The following is a 21,293-nucleotide window of genomic DNA, read 5'->3' as shown; positions in this document are numbered from 1 at the left end:
CCCCACGCCTGCCGCCCCTCGCAATTTGAGCGCCTTTAATTTTTTAATTGTATCTAAATTTTCATTTCATTCCGTTTAAAAATCTATGTTGATCATATTATTTTTTTAGGTTTACAATAATCTTTGTCCGTCCGTCACGTCCGTGCGTGCGTGCGTCCGTCCGCAGCCATTTCTCAGTACCTAGCTGGTAGAATTTCATGAAACTTGAAATAAACATGAACCAACATACTGCGATGATGCCCGTCAAGTTGTTTTTCTTTTTGATTGGTCAATTTACCGTAGAGTTATTGCCCTTGATTTAATGAAAAATGCCCAGATATGTCCGTCCGCAACCATTTCTCAGTAACTATCAGGTAGAATTTCATAAAACTTGAAATAAACATGCACCAACATACTGAAATGATGCCCGTCATTTTTTTTTTTTTTTTGATTGGTCAATTTCCCTTAGAGTTATTGCTCTTGATTTAATGAAAAATCCACGTCTGCAGCCATTTCTCAGTAACAAGCTGGTAGAATTTCATGAAACTTGAAATAAATATACATACTTCCATGATGCCTGTCTTTTTTTCTAATTGGTCAGTTTTCCTTAGAGTTATTGCCCTTTAAATGTTTAAAAATCTACAGATTTGTACATAACAAACCAACCAATTGGTAGAATTTCATTAAACTTCTTTCATTCTTTTCCATGAACATTTTTTAGAAACATGTGAAGTGATGTACCCACACCTGGTCACACCCCCTTCCCATCAATATTTATAATCAACATGTGATGTTTTGTACCCTCACCCGGTCAGCCCCGCTGCACCCGCCCGCCCCCCCCCCACACACACCCCTGAATTTGCTTGTTTAATTTGCTTCCAAGCTTACGCCTGAAATGTTGTGTAATTTAAATTTGTATTAAATTTTCCTGATACAAGATAGTCTGTGTGTATACGTTCGTTATGCATTGCCACTAACTACATCATGTTTAAATTCAAACTATCATGCTATGTATGTTAAATATACGCACTTTGGAGACCATGAAGGTAGGTAAAGGTAAATAAAACAATATATACTTCATACTTATTGAATTCCGGAGACTTAGGGTGATACGAAAAATCTGTGATAGGAAGGTAGAGTTTAAGGGTGCACTTATACGTCCTTTCTATTAAGCTAGCTTTTATCGCAATGCAATAGTATTCACCTTAATTGTCTGCAACCACCTTTTGGATCTCTGTCGTTTATGCTCTCATTAGTCGTGATAGTGACCCACTTATTTGGACTTTTTGGCTGATATTTTACGGAAACTGTGTACAGGTAAATTTTCTTCACCACAAATTTTCAAAATTATCTTCAACTGTATGTCTGGCGACATACCAGGGGTCCAATGCTATACTGCCCCTGAAAGGGCGAATGGACCCTTTTTAAACTTAAACACTGACTGACCGTCCGCCTTAGGTGTGATAGGTCCCATCAGACATTAATGTTTCAGCATGTTGCAAATATTCACCTCGAGATATAGGAATACATGATAAATTAATATGAATCAAATATGAATACAGTCCTCTCCTGGAGTCATAGTCAAATACATGTAATTGTCTTGGTGCTGTGTGTTTGTGTCTTAGATTTCTGTGTCGTTATTCACCTCGTCCCCCACCCATACCAAACCCCCACAAACATACAACATCATTACCAAATCGTATTTAGTTAAAAGAAACCTCAGAATACTTCTGTTCTAAAACACTTGCCCTATTACAAAATAATAAATATTTTTCTTGCGTGACTGTCCAAGCAAGGTGTGGAACTCAGGTGGGTGATCTAGGGCCAACAAGGCCCGCTTGTTGCTATACGTAACAGCACTTATCATTAAGATAATTATTTGTAAATAAAACTACATAAACCTGTTAATTTTTCTTCACTCAAAAAAGTAAATATACACAAGGAATCGATAGTCACAGTGTCAAATAGAAAGTGCGACATTTAGCGTTGGTGTTGCGACATATAACGGTGGGCAATTTTTTGCGACATTTAACGTTAAAGCTGCGACATTTAGCGGCGACGATTTTGCGACATTTAGCGGTGGTTGCAACATTTAACGTCAACCTTGCGAAGTTTAACGGTGGTTGCGACATTTAGAGGCGTTGCGACATTTAACGTTGCCACACAGTTTATCGTAGTTTTAGCCTTATACGTTCGGTAGCAGATTGCGTTGCTGAGTATCTAATTATTTAGTATTTATATTGTCTTTCTAAAATGAATGCAGCTACACATGGACCACCTCATTTCACTTCGCTGACAAGTCTGATTAGGTGGTAGTCTGATTTCTCGGCACTGTCCTGTTCTATCCGGCGTACAGTGATTTTCACTGGACTAAGCTACAAATAATATACTAGTATTTTCGCGATATAAATTCGGATAAACCTTTGAAATTTTGTGTTTATCAACAATGAAGGAAGAAATATAATTCAAGAAATATTTGCTTTCTAATCTAAACAGGACAGAATAGGAATCAGTAAAGGTTAAAAGTCTTGTTTTTTAAAGCTCACGGAGCATTCGTTGTTTTAAAGACCGGTGAGATTTTTTTCTCTTGTCGTTCATGCGACCATCAAATCCCCTTGGGAGGAAAATAAATTGAACCAAAGAGAATGGGCGTATTCGACGGTTATAGCTCCAGAGCTCATTTTTCATTTGTCTTTTAAATCAACAGATATCGGAGCTTATAAACAGCAGTCATCCTCGTCTAACTTTTTATCGAAATATAATGTACTAGTATGCATGAAATTTTAATCAACACACGTACCGCTGTGAAATATAGTTAAAATGTTGAAAATGTGTTCCTTAAATAGACCAGTAGATGAGGGATTAGTACAAGATTCGTTCAAGATGGCAGTATTTGGTATTGAAATAGGAACTAAATTTGTACATTCAACAGTAATAAAATATAATTATACCAAATGACAGGAAGAGGTCTTACTTAATGTGCTACTCCGTTTCTACTTTCCAAATTAAATCAGGCGGTTACATTCCGCATGTCATTTTATTACAAATGCATAAAAGCCACAAATTTCCAGAGTTTAATCACAACTTATGAAAAATAAGACGGCAAATAGTGACTGTTTGAAGTCGTTTAAATAAAATAAATACTCGAAATCACCTACTTTGAAGATACAATGTATTGATTTAACAGGGTTACTGTCACGTAACGTCATGAGTTTCTGTTTTAATTGTTAATTATTTTTGGCCTTGTTTAACAATTAAGTGTCAAATCACAGACAGGTTTACGTAATTGTCCATAAAAGTGTAAAAACAAACACCTATAGTTGTTGTTAATGTTGTTATACACCAAGTTCCGTTTCTGAATAGACATGAGAACATTAGAGTCTTATGACACACTACACAATTAACTGGATTGCGTGATACCTGGAGATTTGTTATAGACATCGTTGAATATATTGTTTGATAGACATCGTCGTCTAAATTAATTTGAACGATGATAATTCAATTTATAAGATTAACATTCAGAATAATATCAAAATAAGATAATAAACAGAAATAAAAGAATACGAGGGTTGTCCAAGAAAATAGCGATTTTTTTAATACAGTTAGCTCTAGTCGGCGCACACTTAATTTTACACATAATTCCTTTTAAATTCATGTAACTTTCCCGACATGCACCCACACAATTAAAATCTATATCGTCGTTAAACACTGACTGCAGTCAATTATTTAAAGAATACTCAAATAATATGAGAGGTATTCAATTATATATATAGAGAGAGAGAGTCCTGTCGAGTATGAAATACCAACAGTTAAAATGTTAAAATAATTATTTCATGCGTCGCTTACTTTCGAAATAATAAGAAAAGTTCGCGATTTGCTGGGATAATCCTCATATAATTATTATTTGTCGCCACAAACCACGATTTTGTTATACGAACAAAAAACAACATCAATTGTAATAATAATAAAAAAAAAAAACGTTTTCAATAAAAAAAAAAACTCCAATTGGACCTTTTTCCAATTTTTTAGATTGGAAAAAAAACCAACTGGAATTTTTTCCAATCGGAAATTCGTCCGGGCGGATATTTTTCCATTAAAAAATGTTGGAAAAAAATCCCATTGGATTTTTGAAAAGTTCTAGGAGACCGCTCTTTGATACAAATTACGTTCTTATATACACTATATACAATAACCAATTGTTTTTACACACTTCGAACAAAAAAATGTTTTCCGCCCGGAAAAAAATCCAGCACGCCAAAATATGGGAAAAAAATCCGATTGCATTTTCAAAAATTCCAATCGGACGCCATATATCCGATTGGAAACTGGAAAAATCCAATTGGACAAATTTTTTAATCAACTTTTTTGTACATAAGAAAATTAAAAATAATGCGAAACTATATCATTTATTGCTCATTGGCGCCTAAACTACCATCCAAGCTAAAACAGAAGTTTCTAAGTCACTTAGAAATGGTAGTGAAGTTTGCCAAAATCCTGGTTTTGCAAAGATATCCTGGTGGCTGTTTAATGAGGTTACCAACACAGTCAAAGCCGGATATGCAAATAGAGCCTAAATAGCTATTATTGGCGTGTACAGATGAAAAAAAAAGATATTAATAGTCCTGTACTCACTGTATTTTTGTACATCAACTTCATGGCCAAGAATCTTTATTGGTCGCTTATTTAGAACAATATCGACAGCTGCAAATAAAGTAAAGAAAAACTCAAGTAAATTAATTCGATCAGTATATGTACATGTAGATAGAATGTTGTTTAAATTATAATTGAATAATAATATCTGTTATTATTATAAATAATAACATTAATTATCATTATTATTATTACTTTATCAAAAAAAAACATGAAACTGTAAGATGCGTTTAAAACAGTAGCAACAATGCGCACAAATGATGGTTTCTTTGTTTATTGTTTTTTATAAAGTACCATTTTCAAATTAAAGAGATATTGACCAATGCAATTTCATTATATCAATCTCTAGCTTACTAGCTATGAGAAACTAAAAGTTCAGTACATTACAAAGAATTACTGATAAAGACGAAAATGTCATATAGCTATAATTCTGTTCTAACCGCTATTTTTAAAATATTGCCAATCTCAAAACTATATTTCCGACAGGATAGTAAATATATTTGCAATATTGTGTTGACAGCGCTTTGGCTGCGATCTTTATACCTTTCATAAAATACATTTATGCACACGTCATGACCCTTATTCAATATATGCTTATTGATGTAAGAACTATGTTGGCAGAACTGTTCAGTAAGTTCACTTTTGAAATATGATTTTATTGATTCTGATATTTACCCTTTTCTTCTTCAAAGTCAACGGCCGCAGATCTATCCATTATGTTGATACGGACTTCTTTAACTTTTCCACCGCCTTGTCTATTCTCATTTTCAAAATACATCATAAGAATTTCTTCTATAGCAGCTTCTGGTAGGCCTGATACTTTAATTGTACTGCATCTGTCTGGTGTCATCGGTGTTACCTGGGCTGAAATGCGCATTTTAAATGACTTTAAATACAAACTTGTACATCATTGTATTGAATGAATTCTTGTTTTACATAAAGCTATATCTGATGATTGCTCATTTAAAACATGCCATTTACTTTTTTCAAAATATGAAGTATATTTTCTTTTAGGACAGAACATCAAAACGTCGTAACAGTTAGTTAAAACTGTATAAATTCTTGAAATGAAAGCCACTTTATGCTACACGCAAGATCAAATTAAACTTTATTCACACATATTCATTGCATCCGATGTTCACTTACTTAAATAAAATTATTCATTACACTGTAACAAACACATGCAACATGTGTATACAATGTAACAAAAACGACTGAGTTTGATTTCTGTGCACTACTTCTATTATCACAGTTTTATTTACTAAGGCTTGTGAAGTTCATCTTGCCCGTGAACTCGGACATGTTATTTCATTAAAAGTGTATTCCATACGACTGATCAATGATAGAAAGCTCAGAGATCATCATGAAATAATATAGTAAATATTATTTTTGAGGTATATTCATCTAGATATTGTTGTAATAATATGCATTAACTAAGATTGATTTAGTTTGTCTATCTGTCTGATCTCAAGAGTAAAAACGAGACCCTTCACATACCACGGCAATTTATAAAACATTAATTCATCAAAATTGTAGATAGCGAAACCGAGAAATAGTGTATGAAGCAATGACTTATTTTTAAAATGAAGTCGATTTTTATTGCCTGAATAAATATGCAATACATTTTCTTATCTTACAGTGTTTCTGTTCTTTAAAAATGTTGCTCTCAAATAACTAGTGATATAGTCTTGAGATAAGGAAAATGAATATAAAATGTTTATTTGGCATCAGTAAATAGATACTTTGTCGTATAAATACGTCTCGATGCTCCATCCTCGTTGAGAATTCAGTTTTCTTTTAAATCGGGGTCGTAGGATATAGAATGAATGCGATCACGTAAAATCCAATATGAAAATCATTTTTGCTTTTATCGACTTCAGATATTTGTAATGTCCTATAGAAAAAACATTTTGATAAATATCAGATTTCTCCATGAAAAATAAAATAGAAACAGAAACTGGCTTTCACTGGGAATCACTTGATTTTCCACGGTTAAGACTTCAGATCGCATAAATTGGGACATTAGGGCTTTGGTCCAAGTGGGTAAATATACAAGCATTTTAAAGACACATCTGACAGTTTTCTATATGTATGTATGCAAAAATTTTCCTACGGACAGAATTTCTTTACAGTTTGTATACTGACTAAAAAAATCAAATCTAAAATGGAAATGTGTATTAAAAATCATAGGTACCGGTGCTTGATCTTGAATTATCTGCCCTTGAAAATCAGAAAATACCAAAACCCAATTTTCAAGGGCAGATAATTCAAGATTAAGGCAAGGGAACTTTGCATTTTAATTTATATTTCTGTTTTAGCCATCTTTGCATTTAGTATACAAAGGTTTAAGAAATTCGGTCTATAGGAAAGACCAAGGACTTTGAGGTATCATTTTGTCATGTTCATGCCACAGTGTCTATATTAACACACAGACACTTGGGGTTCGGACCCCATCCATCCCGCTCTCATCCGCCCCTGGTTAAGTTTAGCCAATAATGTTTAGCATTTTACCATGTATTGAGCGTAGGCGACGATCATAAAACGCATTTTGTAACATTTTAGCGTGTTTTAAAAAAATGTATTTTTACCATCAATGCTCTCAATACCACAAGATTTGAAACATCGCACGGACACTAGGGAAACTATAGCCAATTAAACTTTTAAATTGACCCCTACCAATGAATCACTGGTATCAATCGACGTGTCTGTTACCATTCTGTCAAATGACACCGGTCTTGACAACTGTCATTTGTATTTCGACGGGAAATCAATAAATATTATAAATTATTCAATCTAAATTTTTATGGAACACTTCCTTGCGAATTGATCCCTGCTTTGTACTGCGCATATCGTGGCCGGATACCAAAATTAATACCGTTACGACTACAATATACCGGATTATCGCTTCAGCAAGAGTTACACGAGGTTTGCTTACATAGCGGAACTGTTTGTTTGCACCTTGAAATGTTACAAAACACGCTGAAATGTTACAAAATGCGTTTTATGATCGTCGCCTACGCTCAATACATGGTAAAATGCTAAAAATTATTGGCTAAACTTAACCAGGGGCGGAGGAGAGCGGATAGGATGGGGTCCGAACCCCAAGTGTCTGTGTATTAACATGGGGCTAAATTTTCTTACGGACAGAATTTCTTCTTTAATCTATGTTTACTGACAGAGAATCAAATCAAAAATAGAAATATAATATGAAGCAAATCATAGGTATCCAGCCTTGGTCATGAATTGTCTGTCCTTGAAAGTAGGAAAATACTAAAAAAATCTATTTCCAAGGGCAGATTATTCAAGATCAAGCACCGGTACCTATAATTTTTAATACATTTAAACTTGATTCTAATTCAGTACGCAAAGTTTAAAGAAATTCTGTCCGTAGGAAACATTTTGCCCATATACACAGGAAACTGTAAGATGTGTCTAAAATGATCGACCGACCGACTGATAAAACACAAGAAGATCTTGTTGATATTCAGTCTCTATTTGCTCATTAAACATGATGATCAAAAGTATACTGAGCTTTCTTTATTTTTCAAAGAACTCATGAATCAGAAGTCATACGGCTATTTGACGTCATAATTAACGTCAAAATATCCACTCATTGGTCTGCGGGCCAAGCGTTCCTCATCGCTGACTATAAAATGCGTTTAACTATCTTCTTTGTTAAAACGACATAAGCTCGATTATTATGTTGAGTGAAATTGATATAGATTGGGAAATGTTTTACTCCCGGCACATGCAATGTCACATAAATTCTTTGATATCAGTTAATAATAGTTATCTTATAACTTTTAACCCTCATTGTTGTGCTCCGCTGCATAAAAGGTCGCAAAATAAAAGGTTGAAAAATAGAAATAGACCTTTTGAAACATAATTGTGTAGGCGTCTTAGCTGCACACGAACTATTCTGAGTTTGCGATCAGTCAAGATCTGCACTGTTCGCCATTTAGTCAGTATCTTTTGTGGTAAGCACCCCTTTTAACAACTAATGATACTGTCCAAAATTGAAAAATGGACAAGTTCATTATAGACTTAGAAATTAAGCGGGGTAAGAGTTAAAGAACGCTTATGCCTTATGGGGCGATATCAAATCGATTCAACGCTGATAGGGCAATTTAACCGAGGATTCTTTAGCTTTTTTATGCGCACATTATTAGCAGAATTATGTTTATGGTGTTTATGGGAAAATGTCTGAAGATGTTTCGTAGATACTTTCATTTCTCTCAAGATTGATCCATTTCTCTGAATGTGAAAACAATATGCTTTATGTAAGTAGATTAAATTGATGCCCATGTAAGCAATGTTAGTGGGCAGTTCTTGGGACAATGAATGAGATTGATAACTATTTGTTGGGAGTTGGACCTGATGTCATTTGTTTCTCAGCACGTTATTTTATACAGAAATATTACTAACAATAACAAGCCACTTTCTTTATTTTTATACGAAATACAGAGTACGCAATATAACTTATTGTACGTCAACTGTCTGTTGTACACAGTCCATACCAAAGTAATTATTTATAAGAGGTGTATTTACTTCCAGCCAACACTCTTAAATTACATTGGTTTATTTTAAATTCCTTTAAAATATTTAATTCAAGCACACCCACTTTATCCGTATAAACGCACACATTCCGCTGTAGTCGACCGGTAACTTGTTTTATAATATCAATTGTCATTGGCTATTGATTATTGTTTATAATCCTTATATTGAAAACCGCGAAATTTAGCGTCACTTAGTTCTCGTTTCATTGTTGTGTCACGACGTATTTCAAAATTAAAGTAATAGTGAAGGAACTAATAAAATAATGGATATTTCAGTATTCGAAATTATGGATAAAAAACTATCGTAGGGTTATTCTAACATTTTCATAAAGACATTAGGCCCTTTTGGGGGTCTAAAAAGTTAAAAAAGTGGCGTTTCAGCATAATGTTATGCTGTTAACAAATAACTGTTTCATATTGTGTAACAATCAGTGTAGAAAACTTCGGTTTATTAATTTTCTCTCAGAGACATTACTTGAAGATCAATGGCAACTGGTAAAAAGTCAAACAAATAATTATAAAATGATGAATGAGCAGGGTTTGATTCACACCGAAGGTTCTGAAGAAAAAGACAGCGGTAGAGGAGTCGATAAAGATGAAGGAGAAAGCAAAGGTTGGTTTTCTCGCCAGTGAGAAAAGGATTGAGTTTAGAATCGAGCACATCTGTTCCGAAAGCGTTAGACTCTGACGATGAGGAAATTCTAGCATTACAGAAAGAGATGGTAGCTTTAGAAAGAGACGAAGCAAAGTTACGAAAGGTGAAGCAAAAAGAAGAACTGCGACAAAAATTGGTAAAGAAAAGAAAAGACGTTGACGCTCTGAAAGGTTTGGACATTTCACCATCTTTCAAATCTAATGCTAGCATTGCTAAAGCAAGCAACCCAGTATACAATGGTATATAGCAAAACTCTTAGAAGTAAAAGCAGTGTTTTAGACTTAGCTTCAGTTACCATAGCTGATTTAAGAAAAGCCAAGTCGTTAAGAAAACAGACAAATAAGCAAATTAAAGAACTGGGTTTGGTAGAGTCAAGTGATTCCAGTTCGGATAGTTCAGAATCGGATAGCAACTCCGAAAGAGACAGTTCTGATGAAAGTAGCGAGGATGGCAAAACAAAACAGGAACAGGTTGATAAGATCAATAATTCAAAATCAAAACATCTGGTATAACTATATAATCTTCGGATAAAAATAGACAAAAGTATCCGCACGCACAGCTTAGAAATGAATTTGTTAACCAACATATTATTTTTCAAAATGTAGAGCTCAATTAGTAGCGGGTGAATTTGAAATAATATCAGATACCTCAATCAAATCAGTAGAAAGAAATGGTAGGAGAGCTTTGCTCAAAAGAATTATGTATTTAAATACTTCATATGATTTTAAAATTTTGAAAAAAAATAAGCAGCAGTTTTGAGGGGAATTGAGCTTGGAACCAAATATTGGTCGGATGATTTTACATATTTAGAGCTTATTATGTTAAGTAAACCTTCATACAACTCTGGTATGCATCAGAGTGCTAGAGGCAGGAATAAAGGTAACATGAATCAGCCTTTCAAACAACAATCTCCTGAAGATGAGTCGCCAGTTTGGTTTTGTTCCTTTTACCAACGCAACATCCATTAAAGAAGTTCAGTCGTTATTAGGAAAATTAAATTTCATTGGTGCATGTGTCAAGTACAGTCGGGTTTTTATAAGTCGTTTGCTGAACTGGTTAAAACAGCTATATGTGTTCAAGGATAGAGAGTTACACAAAATTCCAGAGGATTTTAAAAAGGACATGTTATGGTGGAATAATTTTTTACCATTGTATAATGGGGTGTCTCTAATGTCATTGGGGTCATAGTCGGCGGCAGATTCTATTTCTCATCAGATGCATGTTTGCAAGCTTATGGAGGTTTTTTGAGTGGAAATTATTTTCATTCTCGGTTTCCAGAAAGCATTTTATTGAGAAATTTTCACATTAGGAACTTTAGAAATAGTATCGTTGGTGGTGTGTCTTGATTTATGGGGAAAGTACTTTAAACATTTAAGAATAGTCATTCTGTGTGGTAATATATCAGTCTGTATCACTTTGAACATAGGCAGGTCAAGATGTCCATATTTGCAAAGTTGTCTTAGAGAAATCTGTTATATAGCAGCATTGAATGAGTTTGAAATTAGAGCTCAACATTTAAAGTCTGAGGAAAATCGTGTTGCAGATCATTTGTCAAGGTGGCCAATATCATGAACATGAATTCAAAAAATTAGTTGAAGGTTTAGAATTGACAGAATATCAGGTTCTAGAATCAGATTTTGAGTTTGTTAATAACTGGGTAATAATTATTACAGTTATTCTAGTTGGTTCAGGCAGTGTTGTACATTGTTTTTTTTTTCAGAATCCCAGTTGAACAAATTTGAAGAAAGATCTTAGAGTGGCTGCTTACGCAGATGGATCTAGTAGAAATCTAAGAATTCAATGGGAGACTTTTTAAATGTTTTGTTTATATTTCAAATTATGTTTTTTCCCCAGTTTCAACTGAAACACTTCAGTTATATGCACATTTTTTAAGCAGAATCATCTAGATCAGTAGACTCAATTAAGAATCATATAAATGGTGTCATAATAATGCAGCAGTTATTAGGTTGTGATACAAATGATATAAATGCCTTTTTTATTGAATTTATCTCTACAAGGTATTTCAATATTAAAACAGCATATGGTAAAACAGGCAGAAGCAATTACTGCTGAAATTTTGAGAAATATTTATTTGATATTAGACTTTTCTAATGCGGATGATATTACTTACTGGTGTTTGTTTTTGTTTGCTTTCTTTTTAATGGCAAGAACGTTTTCGAATTTAGTTCCGACAAGTAAGAAAGATATTCAAAATCCAAAATATTTACTTAGGAAAAATGTAAGAGTTAAAGGCGAAGAGTTGTTAGTCTCAATGCATTGGACCAAAACCATTCAAGCAGGGGAAAGAGTTCTTCAGACTCCCTCATCAGCTATTAAAGGTCCTTGCTTATGTCCAGTTACAGCCTTTCGCAATATGATTAAAGTTTTTCCAGCCAAAGATGATATCCCTCTCTTTATTTTAACTTCTGGAAACATAATCACATATCAAATGTTTCAAAAAAATTAAGACTTTGTATTGGAAAAATTGGTCTAAATGCATCAGACTTTTCAACTCGTACATTCAGGAGAGGTTTCGCAACATTAGCTTTTCAATTAGAAATTCGTTCTGATCTCATTCAACTCATGGGTGACTGGCGCTCTGATGCATATAAGATTTATATTCAATATTCCTAAACTGACAAATATAAATGTTCTCGTTTTATTGCAGAAAATTTGATAGACTCAGGAAAATTACAGTAAAATTAAGTTATTAAATTTCACAGTAGTTGTTTCACAAGTTTTGTTCATGCCTTTGGCTTCGTTGCATATATACCTGGGCATTTCGTCTTAACAGAGAAATGATCTGTTGTCGGTTAGATGTATTGACTTTTCGGACAGAATTTTACCCGGGTATGTATGTGACGGGTTTGGAGTATGAAGTAAAATTCGTGTTACACATTTCATAGTCTAATTTCTTGCTGACTTTTTGTTCAGTTTAAGATATATCGTTAGTATAATCTTTTTTTACAAAGTTTTTATTTGCTATGTTATACAAGAGTTAAGGTGCAATTAATAATATGGTAATTTTTTGCTTTGATTTCTGTGGTGATTTGTTCTTACATTATTATTTATTGTTACAAACGTTCGACGAGTGTGCATAATAGGAGATTTTATCATTAAGCATCTTCCTTCCATTGAAGGTGTAGCAGTATATGCGTTTCTGGGGGCAAAAATCGGGAAATTATCTTTTTTGGTTGGCTCAATGGCAGTTCCGCTGGAAGTCTTCAGTTTTTTTATTATACATACTGGTACAAATAACATCTCAAATGGTCATTCTTTACAAAATATGTCCTCTGACTTTACTAATCTAATTGCTACCATTCGCACAATTAACAGGGACATATATTTCTATTATTGTCTCCTCCGTTTTAACCAGGCTTGTTGATAGTAAGCGCACAGATTCAACAATAGGCCAGTTTAATTTTTATCTTCAGGAAGTATTGGCTGCTGATTTAAATTTTAAGCTCGTAAGTTCGTATAGACCATTTTGTTTCAAGGGTGGAATCAAAAGGTACTTATTTTCCAAACTGGACGGAGGTCTTCATCTGAACAATGAATGCTCTAATCGTTTAAGATTCTTTTTTCTTAGAGTGCTATCAACTTTGTCTTATATTGTTTACAATACAACTTCTTACGTTTGGCTGGAGTACGTTAATTCAGCAGGTAATAGTTACTTATCGTTCGTCTCTAGCTACATGTACATGTGCATACTATACGTTATTCCTTAAATTACAGAATTTACAGTCTTCTGTAAGGTAGGATTTTGTTGTGTTGTGTTGATTTCATTGTCGTTCTTACATGCCTTACGTGACACTTATGCTGACATTAAATCAATTTAATTATTACCTTTTCGTGTTCTTTATCCTTAAGTCTAAATACTTGGGCTTTAATTGGTTTATTTTAAATTCGTTTAAGATATTTAATTCAAGCACACCCACTTTAGCCCTATAAACGCACACATTCCGCTGTAGTCGACCGGTAACCAGTTTTATAATATCAATTGTCATTGGTTATTGGTTGTCGTGAATACAGTTTATTTGATTGGATATTTATAATCCTTATATTAAAAACCGCGAAAATGAGCGTCACTTAGTTCTCGTTTCATTGTTGTGTCACGACGTATTTCAAAATTACCTGCCCTCCCATGGTCAATTCCCTTAAATTTTGTTTGTATGTATACTGTATAATATTTATGTTATGCATTCTTCTGATTTTATGTTTCGTATTGCGTTATATTTTATTTTGCATAGTTTCTGCTTAAATATTTATGCATGTTTAATTTGATTATTGCTTCTTTTAGTTGTGTTTCATAATTGTACTTTAGCAATGAAGGTTGATAAATTAATGTATGTTGAAAATTTACATACATTTAGTTTAAGTAATTCATAAGTAATTCATTATGTTCTGGAGGTGTGCAGATAGTCAACTTTCTTTTAAAAGTGAAAGTATAAGAAGGAAATTCTAGTATTTGACACAATTGACACTTGTATAGTACAGTGTTTAGTTCATGGAATATGACATTGTATGGAAAGTTGGAAGTGCCTTTATAGTACACTCAGAGACATATTAAAGTAATGATTCTGAAGTTTTAAAGTAATTTATGCTGTTTGATATCTGAGTTAATTCAATTAATTGTTATTTATGTTAGTTCATAGCATTGGTATGTAATTGATATGTATAAGGATAGAAAGTTGATATTATGCGGGTATTTCAGTTTTCACCTGGATTAAGAATTAGTTTTTATCCCCGTATTTAAAATTAATTTCGTTGTCGTTCTTACATGCCTTACGTGACACTTCTACTGGCATTAAATCAATCTAATTATTACCTTTTCGTGTTCTTTATCCTTAAGTCTAAATACTTGAGCTTTAATTTGAATAATAATTTCAAATTGTACTTACTAATTGCCCCTATCTGCACCTCCGTACCACGTATTACAATTGGTCGTTTCTTCATGATAAGGTCAATGGCTGTAATATGAATTATCAATTCATTAAAACATAATTCATATAAGGTATTGTATTACAATGTACAAGATTACGGAAATGCAACAGTTAAATAAACCATTTTAAAAATATTCCATACTAGAAGGTGAGATTAGGTCGTATCACCATCGTTATGTCTCCTCAGTCTCGAAAGAAACGCAAATATCGTAGAGCTACAGCATAGCAGGACGTGTACCTGTCGTGTTGTTTGAACATTTTATCAAAATCTACCCTACCTGATGGTTCCTCAAATTCAACAATAGCTGAGTGCTTTTTGTCGTCAACTGTTGCGCATTTTACTTTACCACCACACTCTCTAGTTTTGTTTTCGAGAAATATAACGAGAATTTCATGTGTTGCCCTCTCAGGTAATACCGATACTTTAATTGTCTTTGGTCGTATATATTCTGCTGATGTTTCATTAGCTACAATTGATAATAGGCATACTTTAAAAAGTGTAAATGGCTGTTAATAGTTAGAATGATTTTGAGACATATGTTTTCTCTAAATGCGAAAGTAACACCAGGAATTATACTCAGATATCTGAATATGAAGTTTATAGTCACAACAAGTATTAATTATTTTGCTGAGTTTAACGTCGCACCGACACAATTATAGGTCATATGGCGACTTTTCAGCTTCAATGGTGGAGGAAGACCCCAGGTGGCCGTCCATGCATTATTTCATCACGAGCGGGCACCAGGGTAGAACCAACGACCTTCCGTAAGCTTGCTGGACGACGGCTTCCTCACACACAGAATTGAACGCCCCGAGTAAGGCTTGAACCCACATTGATTGGTGGTGGTGGTGGGGGGGGGGGGGGGGGGGGGGGGGGGGGGCAAGTGATTTAAAGTCAACGATCTTAACCACTCGGCCACGAGGCCTCCACCCCCATAACCGGTATAAGTCTACAATGTAATTTAATGTTGTCATATCAAACTGAACCGCCTGAACGATCCATTAGTGTAGGACATATTGAAATCTGTTTCTAATAATTTATTTAATTGTTCCTTAGATTGTTTATGAAACAATCATTTAATGGCCTAATACACATTAGTGTGTTGGCCCTCGTGATACATACATGTGACGATTTATCCAAGTTTAGTCTCGTGTTACTTTATATATCACATTTGTTGGCCAAAACTGAAAACATGATTAACCTTAATAAGCTTCATTAAATGTACTGAAAGACGGAAAACATACCACTGTAATTTCAAAAGATATCATTTATTTTTTATTTTTTGGAATCACTGTTCAATTTTTGAAATACCTGAGTTAACCGGAGCGCACTCCCGATCAGCTGTTTCATCTGCAATGAGTTATAACAATGTTATTAGGCTAACTATGACTGATTGTATGTATGTGCCTCTTATCAAGATCTGTTTCATTGAATACATTATTTAAACGCATATTTGTATATTCATATGTTGTCATTACACTCTAATCAGGTAGACTACCTAAAAATATAACATTAAATTAATCTTAAGAGTCCGCTCGTTATTGCTTATTTCCGATAATATAATTATAGTGAAAGGAAAGAGTTTTGTAAGTAAAAGCAAACATGGGAAATTATCTATTTGGTACATTTAACGCGTGATGTGTTACATGCCTGGACATTAAAGACGCAGGTTGAAACGGTATTTGGATATGTAACAAAAAAAGAAGGTTATGATATCAAGAATACCTTCTGAGGAGGTAGTTTACCGACTCCTTCACTTTTCAGTACGAAATGCAGTAACTAAATTACAGTGATACGATTTATTTTAAGATTATTATATCATTTCGCGTAATCTCTTATCATTTTCGCCGTTTCTGTTATTTGAATATACATAAATAACTTTTGTTTTACTTTCAGTGTCAATAATTTTTCAGCCAGCTGAAATGAATCCAAAAAGCAGTTAAGATTTACTATAGACAGAAAACTGATGTAAATTAACATGTATATGACATCACTTTGAAGGTTAACAATAGGTAACACCGTTGGATGTTCTCTGAAAATATTGAAGCATAAGAGGCTTTTCTGTCACAAAGGTTGTGTTAAAGAATGATGTGGTCAGCCGGAGTTGTGGATCTTTTTACACTGCACTCCCTCTCACTTATCTTTATGAATAAGTAAACTATCAGGGAAATACATTACACAGTATTCGAATTATGCCCCGGACAAAGTTTTCAAAAAGTGAGATAATTAAAAAGTTACAGATCCTTGTCGATGCACTTTCTCCAATTGACCTCTATGAATATGTCAAGTAAATACTTTACATAGTATTCGAGTGTACTGGTCATGGCTTTCAAAAAAGGGAGATCATTTAAAAATGGATCCACCCACAGTAATGTTTCTTTATAACTTCACTCCCTCTCACTGACTTCTATATATAAGTAAAGTATGAAGACAAAACCTTACATAATATTCAAGTTATACTCCGGAGAAGATTTTAAAGTAAAAGGGAGATAATTAAAAAACTGTGACCACATATAGCTATTGATGTCTTGTCACTACACTCCCTCTTGCTAACTACTATCAGTTTGTATGTTATAAAGTCAATCTCTTATAGTATTCGAGTTATGCTCTGAATAAGTTTTTCAAAACAAATCAACAATGCGACTGCCTAGATTTATGGTTCCGTATAATTGTACTCCTTCTCACAGTCCTATATCAACATGTAAAGTATGAAGCCAATACTGTATATTATTCGAGTTATGCCCCGGACAATGATTTGAGAAAAGGGAGGTAATTCAAAAATGGGACCACCATGATTTTGGTTCCTTTTCACTGCACATACTGTCAAAGAGCTCTATCATGGTTACATCTTACAACCTTTTAATATTCTATGAGGTATATTCCGGACAAGAAGTGTGACGGACGGTCATACGGACTAACGGACAAGGTACACGTGGCGTCTATTTGCTCCAACATTTGGGGAGCAAAAGAATGGACCATTCTATTGATTTGTCTTGCATAATTGCGATGAGTTATAACAACGATATGAAGGTTGTATTTTGATCAGCCATTTACCTACCATATATTTTAACAGACATTGTGGTTCCGGATAAACATAAAGGTAGCTTCTGCATTTCTGCTTCTACGGCTGCATCGAAAAATGGGGAAAGTCAAAAATTATTTCCTAAAAGAAGGTTTTAAGAATTTACAGGAAAGAAAGATTTTGTCAACCTGTTTAGTATAACATTTTCGTTTATTTCCGTACAACTCTTTAATACACCTAATCAAGAGAGTGTTTTTCTTGAATTTCGGCTTTATTGTTTAAAAACCATATAATTTAAAAAACTATACATCATTCTAAAGGTCTCGGAGTTGGAGGTGGTAGTCGATCGTTTTAGAATTTTATGATATCTTTACTGTCAAAATGTTTAAGATGAAACAGGTGCTTCTATACCAAGGAACAAAAAGACAAAATTGAACTTAAATGGCTAAATTTTACAATTGAAAAATACCTATTTTATCAAAAATGTTGTTGAGAGTAAATGCAAAAGTAATCAGGATACTTCTGCAAATTTAAATAGTTACAACCACATTCTGAGACCTCTATGAACATGAATAATATCAATTGTATTGAACAATATAAATCAAGAAAAAACCTTGTTAAAGAAACTGTGGATCATCAAGTAAGTTACTGTTCGTACACATTAAGGGTTTTCTACATCTAGATAAATTATACACTTCTGATAAAGGCCAAGCAAACCACACATGATAGGTTAATTCAGTTCAATTGTTTATTGTCATAATTTTTATCAGTTCGATTTTTAAACATCTACAACGCTTTAAGACCTTTTAGTGCATTCTGTAAAATATATAAAATACAATTATGGGAAATAGAGTAAAAAATTTCAATTCTTGATATTGCGTGTAAATAAAATTACACGTTATATCTATATTAATAAAGTAAAGATAGTATCAGAATGCATGTTACAAGTATACCATTAGTATGTAGAAACTCGACGATTGCGTACTGGCCTTCTTCGTCAATGATCACTTCTTTTATTTTACTGCCACTCTTATGTTCAAAGAACATTTCCATTAATTCTTTATCGATCCCATCCGGTAAACATGTTACTATAATTTTTGTGGGTTCTATAGAGTCAGTCTGGTTTGCAAATTCTGAAATGAAAACTTAAGTATTCTGCTGACAGCATTTTACTGTGTTTATTTTTGTCAGCATATGCTGCAGATTTTATTCTGCTTCAAATCTGCAATTGTAAGAACAATATGTTTTATAGTTGATTAATTTGGACATTGTCTACATTTTCACTGAATTCAATAGAAACGTATTAGCACAACAAACTGCTATATATCAGCTAGGAAGAGTCGATTCAATGCGATCGACACTGACGCATCATTCCGGGAAATATGGTATTTTTATCTACAAAACTAAAGGTAACTGTTGATTCATTCTCGCAAGCAAGGACTGTACTACCAATATAACCCTTTCCATATAATACAAAGAACCAAACTATTTTTAGAAAGGTGTTTTGAAAACAACTATAGGTCCATTTAAGATCAGTATGCACCAACTTACGTTGTATTTGTGTGTTGATATATCATAATAAAAAATTATATGAAAGAAAAGACCGTACTTTATTTGTAAAGCATCCCAATTACAACTCTAATACTCCTTTAGAATGCGGCTTATAAGAAAACATATACGACAAAATCAAGTATTTTATCAGTTACATCATGCCACATAAACATCATATCAATATCTGTGAAATGTTTTCCAAACTGTACAAACTGCTTTAATGACGTAATGTATGTATATTTCGTTCTATTTATCTCAGTTGATCCCCTTGTACTACAAAACAAAACCGTATAAACACCTCTGAATAACTTCTACAACAAACCTTTCTTCGATGACATGGTTTGTTGCTGGGCGACGGATGGAGAATCATACGATGAACGGTCAGTGATCATTAAAGCACAGATGAGCTACAAATTAGAACTGATTAGGAAACACACAAAAAAAAAAAAAAAAACAAATGCAGAGGGTTGGTGGAGCATTGACCACAGACTCTCACTTGAGATTTGTTTAGAAACGTGTTTTGCGAGTGAATCGAACAAAATATTTTGGGAAATTCTGATTACTCGGAAATGTTTTGTTTTATGATGAGGTATCCAGTATGAAAGATGGCGGAAAAAGAAATGAATGGCATTGTATAGAATATCTTAGCTTCTATAACTTCGCTTAAATAAGCCGAGCGGAACATTCGGATAATATCTTATACAGAAGCTGCAGCAACAAATTAACTAATGACAAACCATAATAATTGCACAATTTAGCAACATGGACACCTCTAACCGGTTTTGCGAGTTTGCTGGCATGCCTGCTTTGCTTAAATAAGCATTGGCTTGTCTTGATAAAATGACATGTTAATTAAAATACATTCAAAAACCACAAATGATATGCCAAAAGCTTTAGACCTTGAGCTGACAATAACCTTCCCCCCCCCCCCCCCCCCCCCCCTCTAGGGATATTTCTACACTATGATTTTCTTTAAGCATATAATATGAGCTATCATTCCAGAAATTCTGCCACCTGGCAGTCGGGTTCTTTTTACGTTACAGCCCATTTTATACGTTACCATTAATAATTTCTAGAAAATACTGATTGGCACTACAGTTAGCCATAAATAGTTTACTAGCTACACAATATATCAATATATAAAGATAGAATATACAGATTTATATTTTGCAGGTAAAATTGACACATATAGGCATGTGCTTTACGTTATCAAATGTACGTTACCAAAAATTGTAATGAAAATAGAAAATATAACTATGTGATTTTTTTTTTTGAAGTGTCTATTTCAAAAGTGTTATAAAAAGAGGTTGTGGTTATAACAGATAAGAGCTTGACATAATTATACTGGTTGTTAAATATTTCTAATTATTAAGAAAAAATAAGCGGTAATGTATAGTAAAGAAGATAAAATAATATAATGTTGATAATATGAGTTTCAAATTTATAATAATTATTATTTTTAAAAAAAGTCGAAAAGTATTTAGGATGTGGTAAAATATTTTGTTTAAACAGATATGTAACATGTACAAATTTCATAAATATGTATTATATATTTTAAAACATACATTGTAAATATATCACAAATTATAAATCTATGTAACGAAAATTACTAACATAGCAACATAATGACGTCAAAGCGCCATCTGCCGGCTCTTACTAAAAGCGGGGTGTTTCTGTGTTTTCTCGTTGTATCTTTTTTATTAGTGCATCAAATTAAAAATTCAAACTATACTTCAATCGCGAAGTAAATATCTATGAAAACATTACTATATAATTATTCGTCTTTAATTCTCCGAGTGTGTGTAAATCAGTAAAAATGCAACGTCAAAACGTTATAAACGTACCTGTTCTAACGCACTGACGTTGCAATTTTACTGATTTACACACACTCGGAGAATTAACGACAAATATATAGTAATGTTTTCAAAGATATTTT

At 33.3% G+C, this 21,293-nt stretch overlaps 1 protein-coding gene across 1 annotated transcript in view; it reads right to left on the bottom strand.

Moving 5' to 3' along the window:
* The window catches only part of LOC123531141 (uncharacterized), a 31,977-nt gene extending 12,228 nt beyond the window's left edge, over positions 1–19,749 (bottom strand). The window contains exons 1-7 of the mRNA XM_053534101.1: positions 19,680–19,749; positions 18,760–18,939; positions 16,096–16,134; positions 15,062–15,250; positions 14,742–14,810; positions 5,305–5,493; positions 4,612–4,680 (exon numbers count right to left, since the gene is read on the bottom strand). Coding sequence (XP_053390076.1) covers positions 4,612–4,680; positions 5,305–5,493; positions 14,742–14,810; positions 15,062–15,250; positions 16,096–16,134; positions 18,760–18,939; positions 19,680–19,749 — 805 coding nt within the window. The remainder of the gene's footprint in view (positions 1–4,611; positions 4,681–5,304; positions 5,494–14,741; positions 14,811–15,061; positions 15,251–16,095; positions 16,135–18,759; positions 18,940–19,679) is intronic.
* Positions 19,750–21,293: the final 1,544 nt, after the last annotated feature.

The sequence above is a fragment of the Mercenaria mercenaria genome, unplaced genomic scaffold, assembly GCF_021730395.1.
Source record: "Mercenaria mercenaria strain notata unplaced genomic scaffold, MADL_Memer_1 contig_3370, whole genome shotgun sequence".
NCBI lineage: Eukaryota > Metazoa > Mollusca > Bivalvia > Venerida > Veneridae > Mercenaria > Mercenaria mercenaria.
This window is presented reverse-complemented; position numbering and strand designations above follow the sequence as displayed.